This window comes from Chaetodon trifascialis, chromosome 22, assembly GCF_039877785.1.
Source record: "Chaetodon trifascialis isolate fChaTrf1 chromosome 22, fChaTrf1.hap1, whole genome shotgun sequence".
NCBI lineage: Eukaryota > Metazoa > Chordata > Actinopteri > Chaetodontiformes > Chaetodontidae > Chaetodon > Chaetodon trifascialis.
In genome coordinates this window covers 15,143,217-15,168,686 of record NC_092077.1, presented here as the reverse complement: position 1 = coordinate 15,168,686, position 25,470 = coordinate 15,143,217, and the positions used below count along the sequence as shown (strand labels likewise).

General features: G+C 43.9%; 1 protein-coding gene across 7 annotated transcripts in view; it reads left to right on the top strand.

Moving 5' to 3' along the window:
• Positions 1-25,470, top strand: part of anks1b (ankyrin repeat and sterile alpha motif domain containing 1B) — a 204,887-nt gene that overhangs the window by 163,943 nt on the left and 15,474 nt on the right. For 5 of the 7 annotated variants that reach the window (XM_070992162.1, XM_070992161.1, XM_070992160.1 and 2 more), the window contains 4 exons: positions 605-703; positions 2,382-2,534; positions 22,853-22,960; positions 24,192-24,395. In XM_070992162.1, coding sequence (XP_070848263.1) covers positions 605-703; positions 2,382-2,534; positions 22,853-22,960; positions 24,192-24,395 — 564 coding nt within the window. Of the gene's footprint in view, positions 1-604; positions 704-2,381; positions 2,535-11,919; positions 12,383-22,852; positions 22,961-24,191; positions 24,396-25,470 lie in introns of those variants that run through there. The other 2 variants (XM_070992166.1, XM_070992165.1) reach the window with 2 other exon arrangements.

Here is a 25,470-nt window from a genome sequence, read left to right as displayed (position 1 = left end):
CCTTTCTCTACACTGCAGCTGTCTTCATGCACACCACATCTCTTCCCATCCCTCCATGCATTCCACCTTTCCTGTAATTATCTGTCTGCATTAAGGCTCTCTGCTTCTGCCTCTCTTGAGGGCGGATGACTGAAAGGTCTCCTAAGGTTTCCCACTGGATTAATTAAAGGTGGAACATTGACTCTGATAGCCATACAGGCAGCTGTATGTGTGTCTGGTGTGTGTAGCGTTAAAAGTGATGTCTGAACTGTTATCTTCTCATCTTCTGACTCTCAGATTGCTGTCTTTGATGCCGTGTTGTTTGAAAACAAAAAACAAGCAAACTGGAGGTTTTTCTGTTAAGGCTTATTTGGTAGTTAGCGTTGCTGACTAGTAGTACTCTAAGTTTAGCAGTATCCGGTTAGTTGCACTAAATTATGATCAGGGCATGTTATATTATAGACTCCTTCAAAACCACGTCCAGACATCTAAAACTGTTTAGCATGCATACACAAAGTAAACAGGATTTTTGGTCAAAACATGCAGACACACTGGTGTTGCACTGTTATTGGTGGAGAAATGCTGCATCGATGCTAACTTTAGCTGTTCTTCTGTTACTGTGCAGGGCAGCAATGTGGTGGAAGACCAGGACCTGCTGGAGATTGGAATCCTCAACTCGGCTCACAGACAACGCCTCCTGCAGGCCATACGGCTGCTGCCAAGGGTCAGTACAAGTCAACAAGAGCATCTCAGACAGCTCTGACCAACAGGGACTCAGTCTCGTACATGCATTAAGTTTGAAGCTACATTTCCAGGTTAAGATTGTTGGTTAATGTAATACAAGCTGATCTTCAGCTGCAGCCAGTCCGTCTGTAGATGGTTAGGTTTCTCTCTGCATGTTCTGCACAATACTCAAACAAGGTGCCAAGGAGCTGGGGGATGCAAGAAAATGTAGAAAGAAAGAAAACTCACACACCCTTCACACCTTGCATTATACTGCGTTTTGGGTGATCGGGTTGCAATCGGATAGTGCTTGACCACATGAGAGTACAGGTGTGAATCCATCTGAGACGCACTGAGGAAAACACCTCCTGGAGACACACACTAATAACAGGTGACAGTGTAGTCAGGTGAAATTATCGAGATGCAATCTGCACTCAAGACACATTTTAATGCAAAGTGCAAAGGTGATTGAATCCACACTAAATTAAATGATGCAAGAAACTGCTCAGACTTTGCTGAGTCTACATGCACTTTGTCCTGACACACATAAAAACACTTTGGTCCAACAGTTGCTTTAAAGCGGCTGTTGAAATAATTCAAAGAATACTTGCAGACTTAAAGGGAAGTTTGTGCAAGGTCAAATGCTTCTGTGTGTGTGTGCATGTGTGTGTGTGTGCGTACGTGCGTGCGTGTGTGTGAGAGAGTAAGATCAAAGGTGTGTGACTGCATGAAGTGAGAGCAGCCAAAAAGGAGTCTGAAAAAGAGATGACGGAAAGAAAAGGGAGACTCTGAGCTCAGAGATAAGCAGGTTTCATACAGACACCCAGAAAACTTTGATCTCCACTCTCCTCCTCTAAACCCCCCTCCAAACTTTCCCAAACACTGTAAAAAATGAAACCTTTAACTTTTGTCTGCCCTCACACGTAGGCTCGACTTGAGGTGGAGGATGTGGGATGTTTGTTTGAGGCACCACAAACTCTCTGAAGCTGTTCCGACTGTCAAAATAAAAGTGAATGAATTATGAATAATCTGCTACGCTCTCAAAGTGTCTCACTGAAGGCAATAACCCCCCCGCTGTCTGTGTCCTATGCTGCCCTCTCTCAAACATTAGGCTTGTGTTTACTTGTTTGCGCTGCAAATAAACGAGATGTACATGATTTTAATCCAGCACATGCTTATAAGGTTTAGCTCTACCTCGAAAGGTTCCCTCTGTTAGAGCTCAGTGTTTCCTCCTGTGCTCTGCTGAATGGGGAGAAGCTCTTTAACATAGAATAAATCTTTAATGATCCCCGTGTAGAAATGAGGCTGTTGCAGCAGAATGATGACAGAAAAGGAGAAAAGTGCAGCGCAGCAGTCAAACATAGCGTAAATAGATTTCAAACAGCTGTCATGTTATGTAAGAAGATGGTACGTAGGCTGTAATGTAGCTGGCGTTTGAACAGAGGTAAGAATCCAGCTGTTCTATGCTGCCAAGCTTCAGGTCAAAGGTAGAGTGCCATATGGGCAAAACACACCCAACACTTCCTCACAGTATCGCTATCTTTATGAGAACATGGAGGAAAACACATCATGAAGCATCCTCAGCAGTCAGTGTGCAGAGATGTCATAAAAATATGTCCAGATGTATGTTAAAACCTCGCTTTCCTCCCTTCTCTCTCTCCTTCCTGTCTGTACCCAAGGTGCGGCCTATTGGTTACGACGGCAACAACCCGACGTCGGTGGCGGAGTGGCTGGAGTCGCTGGAGCTCGGCGACTACACCAAGTCCTTCCTCATTAACGGGTACACCTCCATGGAGCTGGTCAAGAAGATCTGGGAGATCGAGCTCATCAATGTAAGTCCCAGTTATTTTCTACAGCAGTGCAGTCCTGGAAAATGTTCCTCTTACAGGATAAGGCTGTGAGAGTCTGTCTCCCATGAAAAGACCAAAGCGTTGTCTGTTTATCCATATCCTGATATATCTTATTCATCTTTGTCACAAGCCTCCATTGTAAAAACACACTGCAGTATATTTTAGTCCATCCCACATGCACCATGCTGCTGCTGTAAATAGCCGCCAATGCACCAGCACGTACAGTATTAATCCACAGCTGAAAATAGTCCCCAAAAATTGTTAAACATGAACCGCAGTGCACGCTGTAAAAAATGAAACTGAATATTTCTGACCTGTTTTTAAAGGGGCTCTGCAAATTTTCACACCTGACGATCAGGATACTTCAGTTTCTAAACGCTGACAAAGCAAACCTTTAACAAATTCTTCTTAAAGCAAAGAACATGTGCGAGCTGGACCAATATCAAACACTTCACAACTTCTTTTTCAGTCAAGCGACGCCACCTTGATACTGTGTTGACACACACTCTCATCTCTTATTTAAAGACATTTGTGTGACAATTCAAATCAGTTTCTGACGGATATATTTTCTTTGGTTTATACTTAAAAGTACACACATTTGTCATTAAGTAGCTGCTTATTATCATGCATATTAGGCTCTTTATTAGTTATTATAAAGCACTTATTAATGCCTTATTCTGCATGGGCAGTTTCTACAACTACTTGGACACTAACAGGCAGTAAATAAGCTTCTTATCACTGCTTGTTGAAAGGAAGCTGTTGTCCATGATGTGTGATCTTAATAATCTAACTCTAACCTGCAGAATAAGTGTTTCATAATGACTAATAAAGAGCCGATTTGCTTGCTAATAAGCAGCTAGTTCATGGTAAACGCATGCAGAGGACATCAGCTGGGGCTTTGTGAAACTAAACCCTTGTTAGTTTCTGTCCTCGTCTCTCGCCTCAGTGACAGACTGGGTTTGTTTCTCCTGCTCAGTGTATCACACTAGAGACCCATACATCAGCACGAGCACATGCTTTGTCCTTTGGCTCTTTATCTGACACACGGCTGAAGTCGATGTGAGGGTTCCTCCTGTGGGAAGGATGCTGAGGGGATACTGTGCAGAATGCCCATCAGGCATTTCTCCTCATTACTGTACAATGCGTGCTAAGAATACAAACAGGAAGGAGGTGCATTTTTGCTGTTACATCACAACCTCACTGCAGCTTTTTTTTTTTTTTTTTTTTAAGCTTTTGCTCTGCTTCTTGTCATAACGGCTCTTCATCTTGCTGTAGAAGTTTGTGGTTTACATTTTGCGGTAATAAAAAGCAAGTAGTCTGCAGCTGCTTTCCCTTCACTGAACGTTCCCCCTCTGTAAATATCAGTGATGCTGGATGATAACAAGGTTTGACTTTTGAGCTTCGATGTTGTCACAAGTAGTGCAGGTCTATGATTCAATTTTTACCAACATAAAATCTTCACCGCAGATGGGATTTGCTGCAGCCTGATCTCAGCGGAGCGATGCGCTCTTTTGATGCTCCAAGTGTAACGAAATCATGCTCGATTGCAGAGGGCGCCCGCCCGGCTGATTTCAGTGAGAGAGAGAGAGAGGGAAGAAGGGGTTTTTCCTTCCCAGTGGAGGATAAAGTGATAAAGTGATGAGTGATCAGCTGGAGGAGGTGGAGAGGGAGTTATATAAGCATGTGGGATGCAAGATGTTTCACAGCGCTGGGGATGCCGCCCACATGCTGTGCTTGTGTGTGTGTGATTGTGGATGCATATGTGAGTTAGAGGAAGTGTTGATGCATGCTTCTGTGTTTATGTGTGTGTTTATAATGTCTCGCTTTTCAATCACAAACTAAACAACAATCTGCTTTCTGTCACGCAGACAGAGAGTCTAAGTGATGTGCATGTGAGGTGCATTTCTCCTCCTTTAGTATTCCCATCTATACCTTTGAGCTGAGCCCTTTGTTCCAGCTAAGGGAGACATTAATGATGACAGCACAGTTATACTTTAGACAGCAGGGTGCTTCTAACTTTTATACTTCAACATGATCACAAGTTTTCCTTGTTTGGTTTTGGAAAAGATGAGGTATTACGTGCATGTTGTCAGAGAAAATGGTGGTGTTTAATTGTCACACTTCCAAATAATTAATTACCATTAATTGTTTGTAGAGCCTCAAGACATGACTGGATTACAAGACACTTGGCTGTCAGAGCAGCCTTCAAAGTACTGCAGCATACTCCTGTTTGACTTTTGTAAGCAGCTGTGCATTTAGATGAGTGACTTGCTTCCTTGTGTATCAGGATCAACACACACAAATATGTCAGATTTTGTCAAATGACTCATTTACATCAACTTGCAACTTTCCAACAAGAACTGCTTGACTTCATAAAGAGGCTCTTGCCCCTCAACCCTTTGGGCCCCTGAAGCTACACCCACCCAGTAATCGGTCTTTTAACATAAATGGAGAATAAAGTCTGCAGTAATGGATGAATAATGAATAATATTCACTTAAAGGGGTTTAAGGGGAGCATTGATTTCCAGAGGACAGCACTGGAAAAAACAGCTGCTAAAAATCTGAACTCACTCAACTCAGAGCTTTGTCTTTATGTTTCCTGTAATTCTTGTTGTACCAAATGTCCAGAAAGGATCCTTTGACGTTATTAGGAGGTCATGTGATCCATAAAATATTGTTACCAGTAAGTGGTCTGCACAGAGCCCTGACCTCACCTGACCAACAGCTTTAGGACTCAACGCAGACTGTGAACCAGGTGTCTACATACTTTGGCCACTTGAAGCAGGTCTTTTTGATGGTGTGAAAGTGTGTGTGTGTGTGTGTGTGTGTGTGTGTGTGTGTGTGTGTGTGTGTGTGTGTGTGTGTGTGTGTGTGTGTGTGTGTGTGTGTGTGCGTGCGTGCGTGTGTGTGTGCGTGCTGCACAAGCTGTCCTCATGCCAAGCAGTGACAGTGAACCACTGCAGCAGTACACTGTTACTGAAGTGGTCTCTGGGGTGATGGAGAGGTCACTGTACTCGAGGTGTGTGTGTGTGTGTGTGTGTGTGTGTGTGTGTGTGTGTGTGTGTGTGCGCGTGTGCGTGTGCGTGGGAAGAGATATTACAGTGGGAGTGATGTGGTGAAGGACATATATTTGATGTAAGAAAAACGAGGGGATGAAAGAGAGAGAGGACAATGAGTCCAAACAGAATTTGGGGCTGTTTTCATGTAATCACCAGATAATCGCCATGGGCAACAGATGCTGTGGTGTCCAGGGAGACAAGGGCGGAGCATTAAGCATTGTTGGAGTGTTTTAAAATAGGAGAGTGTGTGTGGGTGTAGGTGTGGGTGTGTGTGTCCTTTTGATTGGGCACATATGTGCTGTCCTGCTGTTGTGGGATTACAAGAGCATCTCAAAACACCTTTTAATCCTGCCTGTTCACACACACACACACACACACACACACACACACACACACACACACACACACACACACACACACACACACACAGTATACTGCAGACACAGAGCTGCACCTGCTCTCTGTCTGCAGTATACTCTGTGTGTGTGTGTGTGTGTGTGTGTGTGTGTGTGTGTGTGTGTGTGTGTGTGTGTGTGTGTGTGTGTGTGTGTGTGTGTGTGTGTGTGTGTGTGTGTGTGTGGCTCTCAGGTTTTATGTCTTCAGAGCAGATTGACTCATCTGAGTCACACCTGGTCCAGGTTAACTGTTACATCTAGTCCACAGGAAGGACATTAATGGACTGAACTCATGTTTAACCACTTTCAGATTTTCTTAGATATCTGTGTTGTGTGGAAAAGAGACCCGGGTCCTAAAAAAAGTCCTAAAGGTTAAGATAACATCCAACCTTCATCGTCCCAAACAGTGTGAGAGCAGAGGCCAGTTTTCAACAAGTCACCAGGGTCCTCACCTACAGACCTCTTTTCCTCATTTGATATCATCTACAGTAAGCAGAGGTAGTCAAAAAGCCTTTTGGGGTTCTTTGCCCCCCTCTCCCGGCACATGAATATTTATTTATGTATTATTATCATTATTATTACTGATAGAAATGACGACCAAAAACTACAAAAATAAGACCCAGCTTTTATTAAATGAATTATTCTTAAACATCTGTTCGTCAGGGCAAAGTGAACTATGAAACATCAGTTTTCCAGCGCAGAGAGCGAGGCGTGCATACACACAGTTAGTATTGTCTACGTATGTGCAGTTGCTCATGGCTCAGCCGTGTTCTGCTCTGTTCTGTGCAGCGGAGTGAGAATTAAAAGCCTTAAGACCTGAAATGAAAACTCATTAAATTAGACTTTCTATCTTTGAATTATTAACTTAATATTAATAATGAATAAGAATTCAGTATTAAAAATGGTTGAGTAAGTGTGCACATACTGCTTATAATTGGAGTTTTTTTATATTATGCTAAGATTTAACTAATCATATTCTGCTGAACGTACCGAGCCCATTCACTTCCACCTATAGTGCTAAAATTCACAGTGGATTGACAGCAAATTAATAAGTGATTACTGATTAATCTGCAATTTATCAAGATTTGGTGGATTTTCTTGCCTTCCTTCATGTCTGATGGTTGTAAACAGTGCAGTTTTTAAACATCTTCGTCTTCAGGGAGCTGCCATTTAAGCTGCTTTGTGCCCTTAATTTTCCCCTGAACCCAAACTAATTTAGAGGGCTGTGTCAGGTGCTTCAATATAACAAAGCAAGCCATTATGACTCTTACCGGGCTGCTTTTAATATCATATGTCTCCTGGTAAAATCTGTCAGCTCTCTCAAGAATAATTTGCTGTCATGATCGGAGCTCTGTGAAGCTTCAGGCTCGACTCGGCTCATGTGGGAACGTCTCAGCTTAGCATTAATACTTTTGGCTGATGGACAATCTGATCGGGAACATAAGTCAGATCAATGATGATGCCTCTAAAAAGCAGCTTATTATTTTAATATTTTCTTGTCTGAATGTTTGTGTTGTCCAGCAGCAGATGAAAGGACCCCTCGTGTTCGTATTCACCTCCCTGCAGTGAGCTGCAGATGCATCCCGTGTAAATCCACACGGTGGTGCTGCTGCCTTTCCGTCCAGTCAGGCCGCCTCGTCTCCATGCGAGCAAAGTACAAAACAACTGCGTCAGGGCTGCAAATTGCTCTCATTTCGAGTGAGTCCTCAGAGAGCACAGAGCGAAGCAATTAGAAATGGATTTCGCTTTGGAAAGCCACGTTCACGGCGGTGGAGTGCAGATAGCTTCTGATCCTCCAGGAACAATTCCCTTAATGTTTTCTGGATGAGTGGACTCTAATATCACACAGGAGGGCGCCTTCAAATGTGTGTGCTTTGTGTGTCCTTGGTTACCTGTGTACGGCGCTGACAATGGGAAGCATCTGATGAAGGTCAGAGATTAAAGGAAGTCTTTCTGGCTTTGCGATACACCTGTTTCTCCAGATCAGCTGTTTCAGCCTCTTTCTGGTCATGACCCGATAATATCAGGCAGCATTTCACAAATCAGAAGCAAATGTTGGAAAAAACATCTGAAAGATTAACATAATTTTGTTAATCAGAATAGAATTTAATCTTGTTTTGTAGCTGCATAATCAACCTGTGACCCACGAAATGAATCTCACGAGTTGTGTGAAGAGTAATGTGGCCTTCTCAGAAAAACATCTGTGTCGCAGGAATGTGAAGTCTGACATTGAAAAGTAAAAGTAAAGGAGTGTTAGCAACAAAATGTGTTTAAGTATCAAAATTAAAAGGCTTTGAATTATTACTCCTGGTGCACTGACATGTGAGCAGTGCTTTAATACTGCAGCCAGTCAAGACAGAGCAAGAATACACAACTTTTTATACTTTTGTCTGATAAATTTAGTTGATTAAAAACTAGTTTTTGCTCCTGAAATGTGGTGAACTGGAAATATGAAGTCATATAAAATCACAAGAGCCTTAAAATTGTACTTAAGCCCAGTACTTGAGTGAATGCACTACCTCTGTATGTCCTCCTTTTGGCCATCTCTTAACATCTCAGCTTTACTCTGTGTCGTCTTGGAGCGTTCAGGACTAGAAGGTGAACACCTGAGACCTGAGTAATGTGTGTGTATGTTAAGACCATCTTTAGCCTTTATGAAACACACCTGTTATCAAACTCGGTGCTTCGGCTCACACTGACTGCGTCGTGCTCGTGTCGGGTTTGGACATAAAAACCAAATGTCTGTCGGGTTCAGACAGAAACGTGCGTGCGAGGTTTGAATCCACTGACCAAATACAAGCTGCAATATTAAACAGGTATTTTCATGTACAGTAAATATCATCATATCACCCAACCCTGTTACAGTATGTGAGTAAACCTCTGCTCCTTCATGCCTGTCTCCTGCATGTGAAGGCCTGTTAGTGTGTGTTCTCTTTGTGTGTGTGCGTGTGTGTGTGTGTGTGTGAGTGTGTGTGTGTCACTCACCTGCAGGGCCAGACTTGTCCCTGCATTCCCCAGTATTACTACAGCGTACCACTTCAGGAGGTTTACGACTGGGAATGTGCTCTGAAAACCTTAAAAAGACTAACTGTGTGTGCGTGCGTGTGCGCGTGTGTGTAAAAGGGGTCCAGAATAAAATGAGGACAGTCAGGAGAGTTCAGCCTTTCTTCTACCGCTTGTACGCCGTTGCCATGACGGCTACTAGTTACCATAGAGACTAGAGATATGTGCGCTTGGTATAAATGAAACGTGTGTGCACTGGACTGCCTTTTGCTGACACTACTCCAAATACTCTGAATTTATGTGTGTGTGTGTGTGTGTGTGTGTGTGTGTGTGTGTGTGTGTCTCATGTTCCTGTGCCTATCACCTTCTTTGTCACCTCTCCAAATGGACAGATTGTCTCACATCCCAACACCAGATGGTTCCTGCCTTCGTTAGACTCCGCAGGATTAAACCCTATATATCCTACGAGAGCGCCTACACGCACACACGCACACGCGCACACACACGCATGCATCCGCACTTCTGTTAATTAGTTTAACAGATCAGATTCCTGCGCGTTCACACCAAAAAGACGTCCACATGTGCGTTACGTCCATAACTGCAGCTGTCGCACGCTTGTGTCAGCTGGAGGTTTTCATACATGTCCGATGTGTGTAAATATGTGAGGATACAGCGCGTTCGCATGCAGTATGTGTGAAAGGGAGTGAGTTTGCAGCTTTAGTGTGGGTGGATTTGCCTCAGGACTGCAGTGTACTTCACCGTCCCCGCCTGCCCATATCACTCTCCCGCAGCCTTATTTGGCGTTCGCGCTTCCCGTCGTAGCGCTCGCCGTGCCGGAGATAGTGTGGAGATCGTGTAGGAGGTGTCAGGAGAGAATGTGTGTGACCCCCCGAGCGCACCCTGAACCTGAAGTGCTGCAGCTGCTGGTCCGCTGCTTCGCAATCAACATCCTCACTTGTTAGCTCAGCAGGTAACGACAGGGACGGATTCATCCCTCCTCAGACTCTGTTCACTGATGGAGATGGCTTTTGTTTTGTGTTTCAGCCTGTAAAGCTTCAGTTAAAGAGCTTATTTTATGGTCAGTGGTTCATCCAAAGTGATGAATTCACCTCTTTCGTCTCAGCTTATTTGAATTTCTGCTGTTTAGGTTGAAGCTGAAGGAGTAGTGAAGGAAGACGTTCCTCTGATGGATCTCCAAAGGTGTTTTTTTTTTCCTTCTTCCTTTCAATAAATGGTGTTAACAGTAAATTTGAAAATCACTTCTATGTGATTTTTGGCTGCAGAAAGTGACAATTTTTGTCACTTTCGAAGCATCCTCGTTTTCCTTTCCTCCTTTCCTCATAAGTTCTGTTTGATTTGAGGTTTTATCTTACTGGTAAAATGGCTGAAATACATGTCTGCACAACAGGGCGGCTGCATTCAAACGTTAACCAGATTTTTCCTCAAACTGATGGAAAAGTTGTGCATTGTCTTCCATTTACCCTTAAAGGTATATTTACTTTAATTCAAGTCTTTACTTGTCAAAGTGTTTTCTCAGAGACAAGAAGTCATCACTATCTTTGGATTTCATCCGACCGGATCGCAGAAGCAGACTCTTGTAAAAAAGACAGAAATAGTCAGAATGACGTCGGGCTTTGTGGATTGGATTTCATTTATGTGACACTTGCAGTCACACACATGTGAATATATACTCTCACACATAAACACATGTTTAATATAATGCACACACACACGCACTGGTGTGGACCCAGTTTTGTCCTGTGGTCTGCTGGTTGAGAGGACACTGCAGCAGTGAGTCAGGACTCAAACATGCATCATTTCCCACCCAGATAAGAATATTTGGTTGTTATGACTCTAACGTCTTGCGTGTATTCAGATATTACTCACGTCTGCTTGGTGATGACGTTCCTCTGAAGCACATGAGGCCTAAAGGAACATTTCGAAAGTGTAATTAGGATCAGAAAAACGGGGGTCTGTCGATTCTGAGCCGCTTCCTGCCAAATGTCTAAACTTGTCAGCGTCTTTAGGTGAGCAGTAAAATGTGATGCCCGTCACAGTTGAAGGCAGAGTTGCAGAGTGGAAGGGATTATTTTAGGTGAAAATTAATTTAATGAACGTAACGTTATGTGACCTACCAGGGCTTGGGGGCATCAAACTCTCCAGGTTGAGGGGCGGCATGGAGGCCTCGGGGTCAGGACGTTGACCATCACCCTCAGCATCCAGTTCTACTCCTTCGTTTCCTTTAATCTCTCCACTGTTGGCTATAATAACAAAAACTCAGCTTCAAGAACCGCATCAAACAATATCAGTGTCTTTGATGATATATCAAAGGAACGAGCTTGTGTACAGAGAAATGTAGAGACAAGTCGAACTGCTTCCCGGTGAGCGTTTGGCGAGCAGAGACTTAGAAAACACTGAGCACTTTAAATCAGTTCGCTTTTAGATTTTTGGTCAGTTTTGGATGAATTCAGCAACTATGGCGAGGTGTTCGTGGCAAACTGCAACGAAAATGTGTTTTATTCACACCTCTGGTTGGTTTCTTCTCCATAGCAACAATAGCTAAGTCTAATGGGTGCTGCATTCAGAGCCTCTCAGCAGAGCTCGCTGTACTTCTCAGATGAGGATCGTTAAGGATGTCATTAAAGGAACAGTTAAACATTTTGGGAAGTATCCTGATGCACTTTCATGCTAAAAGTCAAATGAGAAGGCTGCACAGGAAATATGAAGCTCCAGTTAGCAGCCAGTTAGCTTAGCACAAAGACTGGAAACAGGGGGAACAGCTAGCCTAGCTCTGTCCTTTTCTTTCAAACAGGAAAGCAAATAGAAAAAGCCTGTTTTTAGTAGTTTATGTGGTATTTTACATTGAAGTGATGACGAGACTGTTGAACTGTTTCAACTCCTGCTGCACAAAAACACATTTACGCTCCTTGTGAGCCAGCACGAGCTTGTCTCTGTACGGGCCCGGTGTCTCCATAGTGACGAGATGGAGAGGAGGAGGAGGAGGGGGAAATGTACACCGGGTAGAAAGGGAGAGAGAGAGTGTGTAGAGGGAGAGAGAGGGAGCGAGCGAGCGAGCGAGCGCTCAGGCAGAGACATGTAGGAGATGTAGTCTGGCTGCCGCAAGCTGAAGAAAGAGGAGGAGTTGGTGAGCGCTGGAAATCTGCAGAGAGTGAGAGAAAGGCAGACAAAAGCTGGTGGTGAGGAGGCGAGGAGGAAAGACAGAAGAGAAGAAGAGGAGGAGGAGAAGGAAGACACACTAGTGTTGGACAGCAAGGAAGCTGAAGAGTGTGAGAAGAGACAAGGCAGCGGGCGACGGAGGAGAGCGAACTGAAGACGACTGTTTAGCTTGGAATAAGTCCAGTGTTGAGGAGAGGTAGGTAACCCTGCAGAAGACGGGACAGAGCGATGAGGAAAATGTGTTAAAAACAGAGAAGAGACAAAGTCTAGGGTACCATGATGAGCCACTGATCCTTTTGTTCTTGTTTTATCAATGCATCTGTCACCTCTGTGCTCAGCCGGGCTCAGGCCATTGCAACATAGGAACTGCTTCTACAGAGCTTAATCAACACTGCTGACTGGGCTAATTTACTGGCTGTGTGACTGCGTGTGTGTGTGTGCGTGCGTGTGTGTGGGCAGGAGTTAGAGATACATGTTTTTGTGCATCTACTGTGTGGGAGTCTGTCCTTCAGCCACCTGAGAGGATGAGCTCAGTACTGAAACAGTGAAGCATCGGCTGTGCTTGGATAAAACTTGAGTTCGCTGCAAACTCTGATTATTCCACAAGTATCACAACACAGCAGCGAGAGATGCCTCTTGATTCTGACTCTTCCCTGTGAACCGATGCTTAGAAATCATGCTTACTCAGATGGTAAGGATGTCTCCTGACATTGTGTACCGGGTGTACGTTTGGTTTCTTGAACATCCTCTGAATCCCTGCCAGAAACTGGACCAACTTCTCATGTTTGTAAATGTCACAAAAGGCGAGTTGAATCCCAAGTCAGATGTGAGCTCAGGACATGCCAGTTCTTTCCCGCTGATCCAGATTGAGTCAAGGGAAGCAGAGGGAAAGAGGAAAAAGCTATTGTGATTACAGTTCAATACACTCAGATGCAACTGCTGCCCTAATTTGTGTCCTATCCTCATTTGCATGCACTAACAGACTCTTAGAAGATGGCGAGAATCTGGGACGAGACCAAGAAAGGATGTAGCTGCTTAAGAAAGGCATGTTGTGGCTTCAAGTTAGTTTGTAAGAGTCTGTGCGGGCGTAAAGACTGAAACCGTAAGCATTTATTAGAACAAGGAAGGCGAATCGGCTGTCACGTGATGACCGTTTTCAGGTTTTTAATCTCAGCTTTCAAATTATACCTCTATTACTTCGTGTAGACCCGCTCTCTGTGCCAAATGGCATTTCAAACTCACTCAAATGATGATGAGCAAACGATCTGAACTGAGCCTCAGTTGAGGGCTTCCTGGCTTTGTTTTAAGTCGGCCAAATCCACCAGCAACAGAGTCAAACAAGCGAGACGGTAAATTAATATTTTCTAACCTGTACGGGCTTGTTTCCCAACAACCATGAAGGGGAACAGTGACAGTGCAAGACTGAAAAGGAAAGTAAGTAATAGAGGGAATGAGACAGGTCCCAGCAGGACAACAGGAAGAGGAAGTATTTGTCTTCTCCCAGCTGTTGAAGAACAGTCCAAACAGACAGAAAGATTGAGTTGGAAACCCTGCAGGTGCTTTTTACCTCAGACACCTGCGATCAATCATAATCCTGCCTCCTGTTCATTGAATCATCACCGCGGCCAGTCGCAGCCTTAGATTCCCCTTCAGTGACTGGCATTAGACAGTGGGCAGCCCAGAGACACCACAGCATGATGGATGATGGCATGAGAGACGCTGTGGACAAAGGCAGTAACGGGTGCACTGATGCTATGGATTTACATCATAAACAGAGTTTTGTTTATGCTATCAGTGTTTTCAGACTGGCTTCATACTCTGTTTAGTCGTCTTTTTTAAGCAAGAGCTCGAATGATTCAGAGCATCAACACTATTTCACACCCTCCGGTCATTTATATGAGTAGGGGAGAGTTTATTTTCCAAGTGCTGACATCTTATTTTGGACTGAACTGGGCTGCAAAACAGGAACACGGGCCGTAAAATCAACTGATTTTTATTTTAAACTGAAACTTTTGTCCTCATTTGCAGACTAAATGCAGTGGCTGAGGCTTGAAATATCGAAAGAGTGACAGGTTTGACCTCACTGTCTGCCGTACACTGCAGCTCTGTGGCTTCATTAACACGTCTGATACAGATCATCAGGAGTCGCTTGTAAGGCTGTGCTGCTCAGATTAGTCCTCATCTGGACATTGTTGTTTAATATTTGCACCTAGCATTGCTCGATGAACCTGTTCTGCACTGTAGGCTAGCTTACAAGCTAAGTGACGGGTTTAATGTTGGTTAGCTATGTCTGACCGGTTTATATTGAAGAAGAAGAGGTACTATGAAATACAGCTGACCTGACACCTGATCTGAACTGGGATTTTAAGTAACATTTTAGCAAAATAATCACAAAATACCTCAAATTACAAAATATGTTCAGCTAGTAAGATTAGCCTGAATGACTAAACGTAGTGTTCAGGGTCATCTGGACCAAACAACAACAACCGTCACATGAGACAATGCTTGAGTTTAAAAACAAAAGACTCAAAATAGTAAAAATGACTTCTGGAAAAGAAGCTTTAAGGTTCCCAATGAGAACAACAGAGATGCAGTAGAGGTGCATCATCGCCAACAACTGATGCTAGAAATCAGTCCTGCTGCTCTGGGTCACGTGACCTTGCGAGGCAGCTGGATTGCTTCATCTTGCTGTCTGCTGCGAATACACGGACATGAGAGCCATTTTCTCATATGAACTCCAGACACTGTCCACAGAATCAGGTCCAGACATTGTCCAGAGTTGTCACATTATTACATTTGTCCGTGTTAGACCGTTCTCACTTTCTGGAAATACTCCGTTTAGGCGAGCGGTGGTGCCTGGAGGGTGATGATGATTTTGTCTTTATCAATAACCACAATGTGAGTGAAAGAGTGGAAAGCAACATACAGGCAAGCAGAAAAGAGCATGAAGCTGCTCCACTTCCTGCGATGTCACCAACACACCCACTCGCTCGCTTCACGCACACACTTGGTAACACGTTTAAGAACCGCTGGTGCAACACAATCCAGGGTTTTTTGTTCTGGCTGGAAACATCACACAATACAGCAGACGCAGACAAACCTGTGCTGTAAGTTATACTGCAACTCTGATAACCAACATACAACGTAAATGTCAATATCAGGAGGAAACTGGCACTGCTGGCGACTCCTTTCTCTTCTCATTTTGAAGTTTTTCCTCCACTCACTGGGGATCATGAAGGCTACACGGCATGGTCCATCCAAAGCTGTCTCTCAGCAGAGAGCACACAGATGCACATATGGCTGCTACAAGCATCCTATTGACCTGGTCTTGTACCTGTGGCCTTTTTTCCCGTGAATAGTGCGTCCGTATGTTCCATACTTCACTGACTGACCGTGAGCAGCCCTGCTGCACCTCTGCAGTGAACGGTACCAAAGAACAACGTATACATCACTCCACGAGGCTGTCTCCGCTGCTATGTCAACCTTAACTGCGTCATGTCATGTGGACATGCACGTCATGCGAGCAGCACGGGTCAGAAGTGCAAACCTGATTCAAGCATTAAGACCTGTAGGAAACGATGTGAAACGTAGCCTCAGTGATCAAATATGCAGCTTTAATTTTTCTTGGTGGTTCTGCAAAAGCCAAATATTTAAAATTTAAACAGAAATCCTTTTATGAGATTTAATTAATTTTCATTGCGGTTTCAAAAAATCTGAACCTCTCTACATTTTACAATAGCAATACCAGAGGAGGATAAATTCTTGCGTGCACACACACACACACACACACACACACACACACACACACACACACACACACACACACACACACTCACAGCCCGCTGCCTGAGGAGAGCTTATGTTCCTCTGCAGTGTTAAAATCGGTTCCATCTTGGAGGTCTGAAGTATTTATTAACCCATAAAAATATCATACACCATTTCCTTTCTCATCATATTGAGAATGCAATTCATGAGCTCCTGTGTGTGTGGCAAAGTGTGTGTCTGTGCGCGTGTGTGCGTGCAGAAGACTGGCTTTGAGAGATCTTGTTTCAACCTTGATCCTGCAGCACTTGGCGATATTTGCGCACACATGCACGCAGCCTGTGCTCCAGTCATAGTTACAGTTCTCTTACTATTAATGGAGATGTATCTGTCTCCATGTAGGCGGGATTATTAACGGCCCACTCTCATTGGCTGCCTGTTCTCTCGGCACTAAACAAGCCTTCTTATTGGACCCTGTTGGATCATTTTCAGAACATCACCCTTAGCTGCAACTCCCCTCCGCTCTCTGGTTGCTAAGCAACCAGTGGTCTCTCGTTTCCCTACAGTGCCCCCCCACAATGTGTGTGTGTGTGTGTGTGTGTGTGTGTGTGTGTGTGTGTGTGTGGTTCTAAACAGAGCAAAGAGATGACACTGAACCCTGGACTTGACTGTCATGAACCCAGCGTAGCTCACATTTGTTGGCTGCTTTCTGTTGGTTACATGTTGTGTTGTGTGTGTATGTGTGTAATCTATCACGAGTCCAGGCAAATCGATACTCATCCCTCCAGCCAAGAAGCCCCTCCTCCAAACAACACACACATGAAGTGCGGGATCGAGCAGTCAGGAAGGAGTGAGGGGAAGGTGGCTGGCTGTGATTAAGTATTCAGGGTTGGAGAAAACGTCAATAATCGGGCTGAAAAATGAGCCAAGCATTGTCGCTGTAAATGTCCTCTTCCTCACTCACTGGGTGCTGCACACGTTATCCACACTCCATCAATGATGGAGCCAGCTTTGACTTTTATCCTCTTTTACATCCCATCTCAGCTGACAGATTTAGTGCCACAGCTCTGGCTTTATTATCGGCTAATGTTTATCCTCAGATGTATTTTCTTGCAAAAAGCCACAAAGTCTGACTATAATTATGCTATTCAACTCAGGCTGTCCAGGGTGTTAGAAATACTCCCTCAGCGCTAGGCCAGACCAGCCACCAACCAAACTATGTACAATATTCAGAGTATTTAAAGGAAAGTAACTTCCTTGTGTCCCAGCCAAAGAAGAGTCCAGCACACAACCCCCAAACAAATGTCAGCTGTGGTCTTTACACTAATGTGCCATCATAGAGTCAGGCTCACTGTTTCCAGGCTTTATGCTAACATAAGCTAACCATCTGCTACAGACTCACTGTACAGATATAAGAGTGGCATCAATGCATCAATCTTCTGATGTAATTCTTGGCAAAAAAAAAAAAAAGAGAATAAGCGTATGTCCCAAAATGTTAAACTACTGCTTAAAAAACGCACACACACGCACAAACTGTTAAATTTCCCTTAAGTTCACCCCCAATATAATGCTCTACATGTCTTCTCTATCCTGACAGTTTGGAAAATAAATCCTCTTCTAGTTTATTTTAGTTTTATGAGTCAAATGTTGGGATATTTAGTCTAAAATGTGTGTTATGATAGATTGTAAATTCCTTCCTGTGTTATTAGATGAATGTATCTTCCAGAGGACATGACTTCAGAGCCTTCAAATACTGCGCCCACTTGAATGATTGACTATACTGAATCAATTTTTAAGATATTTAGTCTAAAAAAAAAAAAAGCACTTTAAGCCCCAAATTCGCATAAGTATCGCAGAGGATGGGACCTTTGTGTCCTCAATGGTCGCCACAGCCCTGTACTCAACCTCTAAGCTATCACTGAGACAGACATGGGCTATTTGCTGATCAATATTACCATTCATTTGGCCTGTAATGTATTCTGACCTGGACAATTTAAGTTACCTTACACCAGTGATTCTTGGATCTGGAAAAATCAATGCAGCGTTCTTCAAAGGGTTGGACCCCAGTCGCACCATTAGCAGACGGCGCCTGAGGGGCTTCAGGGGTCTGTTGATATCACAGAGGTCGCAACCTCATAGTCTACAGGGGGGAGGCGATTGATCATATCGACATGGACCTGGAGAAGGTAGACGCACACAAGCTGACAGACAAAGATGGACCAATCACACGCAGTTGCTAAGGCTGAAGAGAAGAAGCTCTTTTGAGTGCAACCGCAGAGCCTCTTGTGTTATTAGGCCGAATCACTGACACTCTCACACTGCTTATTCTCTCTGACAGTCTTTTTGCTTGTGGCCCCTCCTCCCATCATCAGGAGAGATGAGAGCAGATGATGGAAGGTAATTTGAGGTCAAGGGAACCTGAAGATGGCCGGAGAGTGGAACGGGATATGAGTGTGATGAAAGGGATATTTAGGCGAGTTAGTGCAGATTAAACAGCAGCAGAGAGACTGTTGAAAGCGTTTTCAGTCCCTTCCCTCTCCATCATTAAAACTACGTGCTAGCTTGAGCACAGACAGTGACTGGACTGTTGGTTCCCTCACTGGGTTTTATGCTCCAGTGAGTCGACCAGCTTCCAACCTCCCCTCCAGTAGGAAACAGAGAAAAGGCTTTTTGTCTCCAGTGTCCTGAATGAGAGAGGTCGTTGTTAATGTACCCAATCACTGACGCTTTCCACTTAGCCCTTATTGTTGCACCGGTTTCTTTGCAAAACATGTCATTTTGTCGCAGCTGTCGGCATTATTCTGTGGTTGCTGTTGCGTTTAAAGAGGTCAGTGTGTTCTGGTGATATTCTTGGAAGTTTATACAAATTCAGCGTCGTGAAAGAGGGCGAGTCGATGACAAAATCTCATTTGATTCGTGGTCACAAGTGAAATAATCTCTGATCTGATCTGATTTGCCTGATGACTCATGACTCGTGGCTAAATTAAACTTAACTTGAAGGTGTTTACAGTCACACAGATATACGTTGTTATTTGTTACACATATAAACAGAAGACTGCAGAGAGCACATGGCTGCATGAGGGCACAGCTCCATTACTCATATGTGTGGCGGCTAATCCGTTAATCAAGCCTGTTCAATCTGGGCTAACGGGACCGGATTAGTGCATTGATCGGCACACGCACAAGACGCCCAGCTAGATACTGGAGGCAAACAGCGCCTGAAATCACTTCATACTGCAATAATAAAATGAGGACCAGAGGGTAAGTAACCCTCGTTGGACGCTCTCGCCACTCAGAGCGAGATCAGGATCGGTCAGAGTTTATGTGAACAGATCTGAGCTCAAGTGAATGCATGGTTAGTGCGACTGCAGTGGATGGATAGTGAGGAGAGGGGTGCACGCTGTGGTAGCTCAACACTTCTCCTGTCAGTGTATACAGCTGCTATGAATATCATTTAAATGCAAATGGTGCGACGCTGCAGTCGACATCACAGAGAGTGAGTGTGTGTTTTAACAATAATGGTCGGGTTGCATTCGAGTTCTCGCCCATTCAGGGATAACAATGTAATCTTCCTCCCCGGGCTCCCAAACATCTGTGTGTGTACGTGTGTGTAAGAGTACACATCCACGTGCATGTGGATTTTATGTGTTTTTTTTATTTTTTTATTTTTTGGATGAGTGTGTGTGGGTGACTGCTGTGGCTCTGTGTTGCCATGGTGACAGTTGAACTTGAAGCTGAGGTTGAGGCTTCGACTGTAGTTGAAGTAGATGCTGTTGCATAAGACAAAGTGTAACACACACACACACACACACACACACACACACACACACACACACACACACACACACACACACACACACACACACACACACACACACACACACCATGTAAGGCAATTACTGTGCTTCTGCTGGAGTGTGTGTGTATTTGTAAGTGATGAAACAGCAGCATGAGGACTAGTGTCACGCTTTCACCCCTCAGGAGACAGAAAGACAGAAGCCCGAGAATGAATGTTTCATAACCTTTGCTGCATAAAGCAAAAAAGAAAAAGTCAGTCAAAAGCCACCAGATCTTATTTCTGATGTAGCAGGTCAATAAAGCAATCTTCTTTGCTTTTATTATTTTTTGGAAACCAGGTGTCATTTTACTGAACTTTACCTAACGGAGTAATAATGTCAAATTATCTTGACTGCAATTTCATGATGGATTAATCTGCAGATTATTTTCTCAGAAAATCCATTAATCATTTGGTTCACAAAATGTCAAAAAATAGTAAAAACTGCCCATCACAGCTTCCTAAATCCCAAGGTGATGTTCTGACATGGTTTGTCTTGTCAGTCGAAAACTGAAAAACATATTGATTTAATTTCCCTTTTTGGATCTTCAGCCTTGTGGATAAAGAGGCCTTGGAACAAACTCTATGTGGAAACACATGTGTCCATAAAGGTTGGTGTGAAAGCTGTGGAAGCCAGAGAGGAGATAAAAGATGAGGGGAAAGATGAGTGAGTCAAAATTGGTGGAGGGAGCACAGGGCGGCCATAATATGGCAATTAGTTCCACTACCCGCTCGTCCCAGCTCTGCTCTCTGTTTCCCTTTGATCCGTCTAATTTTAACAATTAAAATACATTGTTTCCATGCAGACAGAACGGCGTAGGATGTCCTTTAACCCACTGGCTGCTGCTGTGTTTGACTAAAAATTACTTCTACTAATCACAGAACAGATGAAGTGTTAGCACTTCTGAAGTTGCTTGATACATTATATATCAGTTGTTTACATGCAGTTTGCATAAATACATTATTCATTACGGTTAGTGTCGGTTTATTTATATTTGTGTGTTCAGTTTTATGCACGCACACACCGTGCACGTGGATCTCACCATTCTCATTGTTGGTTTCTCCAGCAGGTGTGGGGCAGTCACTTTTGCAGGGGATTAAGTATGTGTGTCTGTGTGTGTGAGAGCTGCGCTTACTCCAATCAGACTGTTATTAGACTCACAGTGAGACCTCAGATTGAGGCTAATTTCCACCTTTTGCCCTGAAGACACACACAAACACACACTCTCGCACTCACGCATACCTTCACTGGAAGACCTCCAGAGGCAGCCCCATAAAACCAATCAGCAGCGAGTTGTACTGGAGTGTGGGTGCCAGAAGGTGCCTTGCAGAAGGCTGCCATGTTCCAACCCGTCTCTTTAGAAAACCCAGTAACTGGCACAGTCAGCGGCCGCCTGGTGACCAGAGAAAGAATGAATGCTTTCATTGGAGTCCAAGTGTGCATGTGTGTTTTGTCTCTGTTTGTGCCTGTGTAATGAGCGCCTCGGGGAAATCAATAGACGAGTGCAAATTTGCCACAATCTGATATTGTTGAATTTGCATTTCATGGCTGTCAGTGCAAAAACTCTCAGCTCTCAATAACAGTGTTTTATCAAATGGCGACCTGAACAATGAACCTGAAAATCTGATTATACTTCTGGTTTGTGTTGGGACTGTTTTTTTTTTTTTAGTTTTTTTAGTATATTAATGCCAGAAAGGTTTTAAAGGAAAAATATGCTTATTAACTTTGTTCAGATCAATGCCGCTCTCTAAGTATGGAGCTAGAGCTGAACAAAAACTAGAAGCAGCTAGCCTAGCTAACCAAACAGAGGACGACATTAAAGCTTATTAGCAGCGCTGCATCATTCCCATCATTCATCACTTTATCATGCTTTACAGCGTCCCAGCTGTTTTGGACTTGGGGTTGTAATTAAATATTCGGGGTGTGTGATTGGCCCCGTCTCAGTCGTTTTTCAATGTTCCAGGATTTGCATACATCAAAACTTAAAGATTCTTTTTAGCTTTAGCTTTTAATTCTCAAATCACGTCAAGTCTCAGATCCTCACTTTGGTCCAGGGTCTACATCTCTAATTAATCCTGATACATTGCTTCTTCAGGGGATATTAGTTTCTTATTAATTTAACTGGAAGAACAGAGCAGAGTAGTAAATTACAATAGAAGAACCAATTAATATAATCTTTTAGTCTTTCCATGCCTGCCTCTCGCTCTGTCTCTGTCTGCGGGTGAGTCTCACACTGGATACTGGCATGTGTGTTTTACATTAAAGGACTGGTACACTGGATGTCTCTCACCTCACAGCACAACCAACAGCTTGAACACAGTCGCTGAAGCCACATCGGTTATGTAATAATAACAACATGATGTATGCACGTGCTCCGGGGCGTTTCATGTCATTATGAACTCATTAGTACGTCCCTGAGTGCTCTGCATTGCACTCTGCTGTTTTTCTCTGTGAAACTCTTTTCTGGATTGCAGTATTATCCTCCATTTCAGGCTCATGATGATGATGGTCTCTTACCTTTAAACGTTTTTTTGTTTTTTTTTGTTTTTTCAGATATAATCTTGTTATTATCCAGTCTGAAAGCCTTTGAACTATTGCTCTCCATAAAAGCTGTTATAAATTATGCAAATGAAAGCGAGAGTCATCCTTTTTTGCGGGCCTAGTGGCTTTTGAACCAGCGCTTTTGGTGTATTTGCAGAGAACACAAAAAACAGCCATATTAACTCTACTGTGTTACAGGGTAAAGCTGCAACTAAAGATCTTCACTATCTGTTAATCTGTTTGATCAATCAACAAATCATTGTGTGTAAAAAGTGGAAAATATCCATCACTGTTTCCCAGAGCAACAGGTGATGTCTTCAGCTGTCCAAAAACCAACAATATTACATTTACATGATATTAAACTTAGAAGACGTTCACATTTCAGAAGTTGGAACTAGTAAATGTTTGAATTTTTGCTTGATAAATGACTTAAATGACTCATTTTCTATGGATCATGTGATCACTTCAGAGCAAACTACCCTTCATGTTATTAAACTTTAACGTCTAATATCTGTGTGTTCACTCAGGTTTTGAAGATCAGCCTCATCGGACACAGAAAACGGATCTTGGCCTCGTTGGGGGACCGGCTACACGAAGACACCCCGCAAAAACCTCCGCGGGCCATCTCCCTCAGGGTGAGTGAGACACAGTGAGCAGACAGGACGCGTTGTATGAACCATGAAATCTCTCTGCAACGCGGAATCAAATTATTCTGCAGTCATTGGACAGAGGAAGAGCACCAGTCCCTCCCAGATGGCCGTGTTTCTCTGAGGGGGCTGCTGCCTCCCCTCTGCTGCTGTTACCACCCAACTGATAAACCAAATCTCTCAGACAGGAACAAAATGGCCGACCCACTGTAGTTTCCTCAGTGCCGGCTTGTCCTGGATACTAATCACAAGGAACTGGCTTTCCCTCTCCCATCGGGGCTTCGCTTTAATGTCCTTACAGTAGTCTCTTGCTCTTTGTACTGTTGAGCCACGGAGGCCTTCTGCTTTCTGCAACTTTAAACCAGCTTAACTGTTCACTGTGTCTCAACATGTCCATCAGTTCTGCACAGAGGTGAAAAACAAGAAGTGAATATTGACGTTTGAGAAGCTGGAACGAGCTAATGTTTGCCATCTTGATAGATTAAGGGAGTACTTGTTTCAGCCCTAGTTCCACAGAGAAATAGCTGCACCTGGTCTGTAATTGAAGAAAAGCAAGATTATACTGTGTGGTTTAATACAGAGCGACATGATGTGTTTAAGGGCTGCGTCTGCTCTGAAATACAGTACAAATAGCGGCTTACAGCCGAGCACGTTAGGATAAATGGCCCAGGAAGAGAGCTGGCATGCAAAGTTTTACACGTCAGCCTGCACAGCCCAGAAATACTTTTAAAAAAATCACCTGAAAAATCGATTCTGTTACGACTCTTCTCATATGTAATCAACTGAAAGTGAATAATCTCTCAGGACAAATGAGATGACCTTGTAGTGTTTGACCACTTCACCGTTAAAACATACAAGTTGTAATTCTTTTGGGAATGTCTGTCTCCGCTCAGCCTGGAAAACCTTTTAAATGAACATTATTTTCCACTTTAAGGACTGGCCCGATGCTCTCACTTCAGCGTTGTGCTTAAGGGTTCTCTCACAGACCTGCTGAGACCTTCCAGTAACAGGAGCGTCTCTGTCCCCCGCTCCACAAAGTGCTTTTAGATACTAGTGATCAGCAGTATGGCAGTGCTGTAGCTGAAAAATAAAATGTGACAGTGCACAGTGAATGCAATTGCTCTACTTATTGTAGCTGCAGCAGTGACACAGCACATTATGAAATGATGAATGAACCCTCTCTTGCTGCCGCTTTGATCCCCAACCCGATCTGTCCCAGGAGCCCGGCGGGAACCACACTCCTCCCCAGCTCAGCCCGTCGGTGGGCCAGGCAGCGTACACGGCGGGGGTCCCGGGCGGATCTCTGGACGTGCAGCACCTCATCATGCAGGCGGACGCCCGGCGCAGGCAGCGCAGCAATGACAACTACTTTGAGGACGTGCCGCGATCCAAGCTGGAGCGACAGATGGCTCAAGTCAGCATGGTGAGGAAGGGGGGACAGGTTGGAGGGTGAATGGAGGAAGGGGGGGTGGGGTGGGTGGGTGGACTGTATTATGAATGGTCATAGTCAGAGAAACAGTTGGCTGGATAAATACTTCAAGGATGAGTTTGGTAATATTCTATATTCTTTGTTATTGTCAACAAACACACGTTCTGCCGCAGAACGCCAATGAGCCACGAACACCTACACTATAGTTCAGTTTGAGTCAATCCCACACACACCGTCCTGCTGCCGTGAATACTCACCACAGCACCAAATGTGTATTAATCAGTGATATTTCAATGTTGTATCCTATAATTTTACAAATTGGAAGCAATAATAAACTAATGAGCTTTCAGGCGGCATCACACTGCTCACCAGGACGGTGGAATACATCTTAATCATAAGTGTCTCACTAATTAAATGCTGGTCCCAAAAAACTACAAGATGCAGGCCAAAAGTGTTTTATCTGCCTATTCGGTTGTTGAAAATCCACCAGTAATAATCTGCAGCAGGCAGACCATCTGACACCACCAGCCGTCTTTGTGCTTTAGAGCTCACAGAAATTTTTACAAACAAGGAAACAAGAAATTTATGCCTGAAACTTTGGGCTGCAAAATGATAAAATATGCAAACCGCAACCGGGTATAAACAAGTTCCTTACAAAAAAAACGTTTATCTGTGGGAATCTGTCTCGAACATTAAAAGATGCGACACTTAATAGTTCTGCATCAACAAGACAGACTTTTCAGAGCAAGTGTTTCAGCTTTCCAGCCAATTTCAGTCTCATCCAAACGCAAAATTAGAACTTTGTCTTCCAATCAGCAGCAGCACGGTGACTTTTCACACTCACACACACACTCACACACACACACACACACACACACACACACACACACACACACACACACACACACACACACACACACACACACACACTGAGGCAGCAGCTGTGTTTTGATTCACTATGATTGGGGTCTTTTTGTGTCTCCGTGTGAATCACACAGCTTATCAGTGCAGACTACCACACATTTGCGGTTACCCTGATGAATCTCCTCTGTGTGTGTGCGTCACAGTG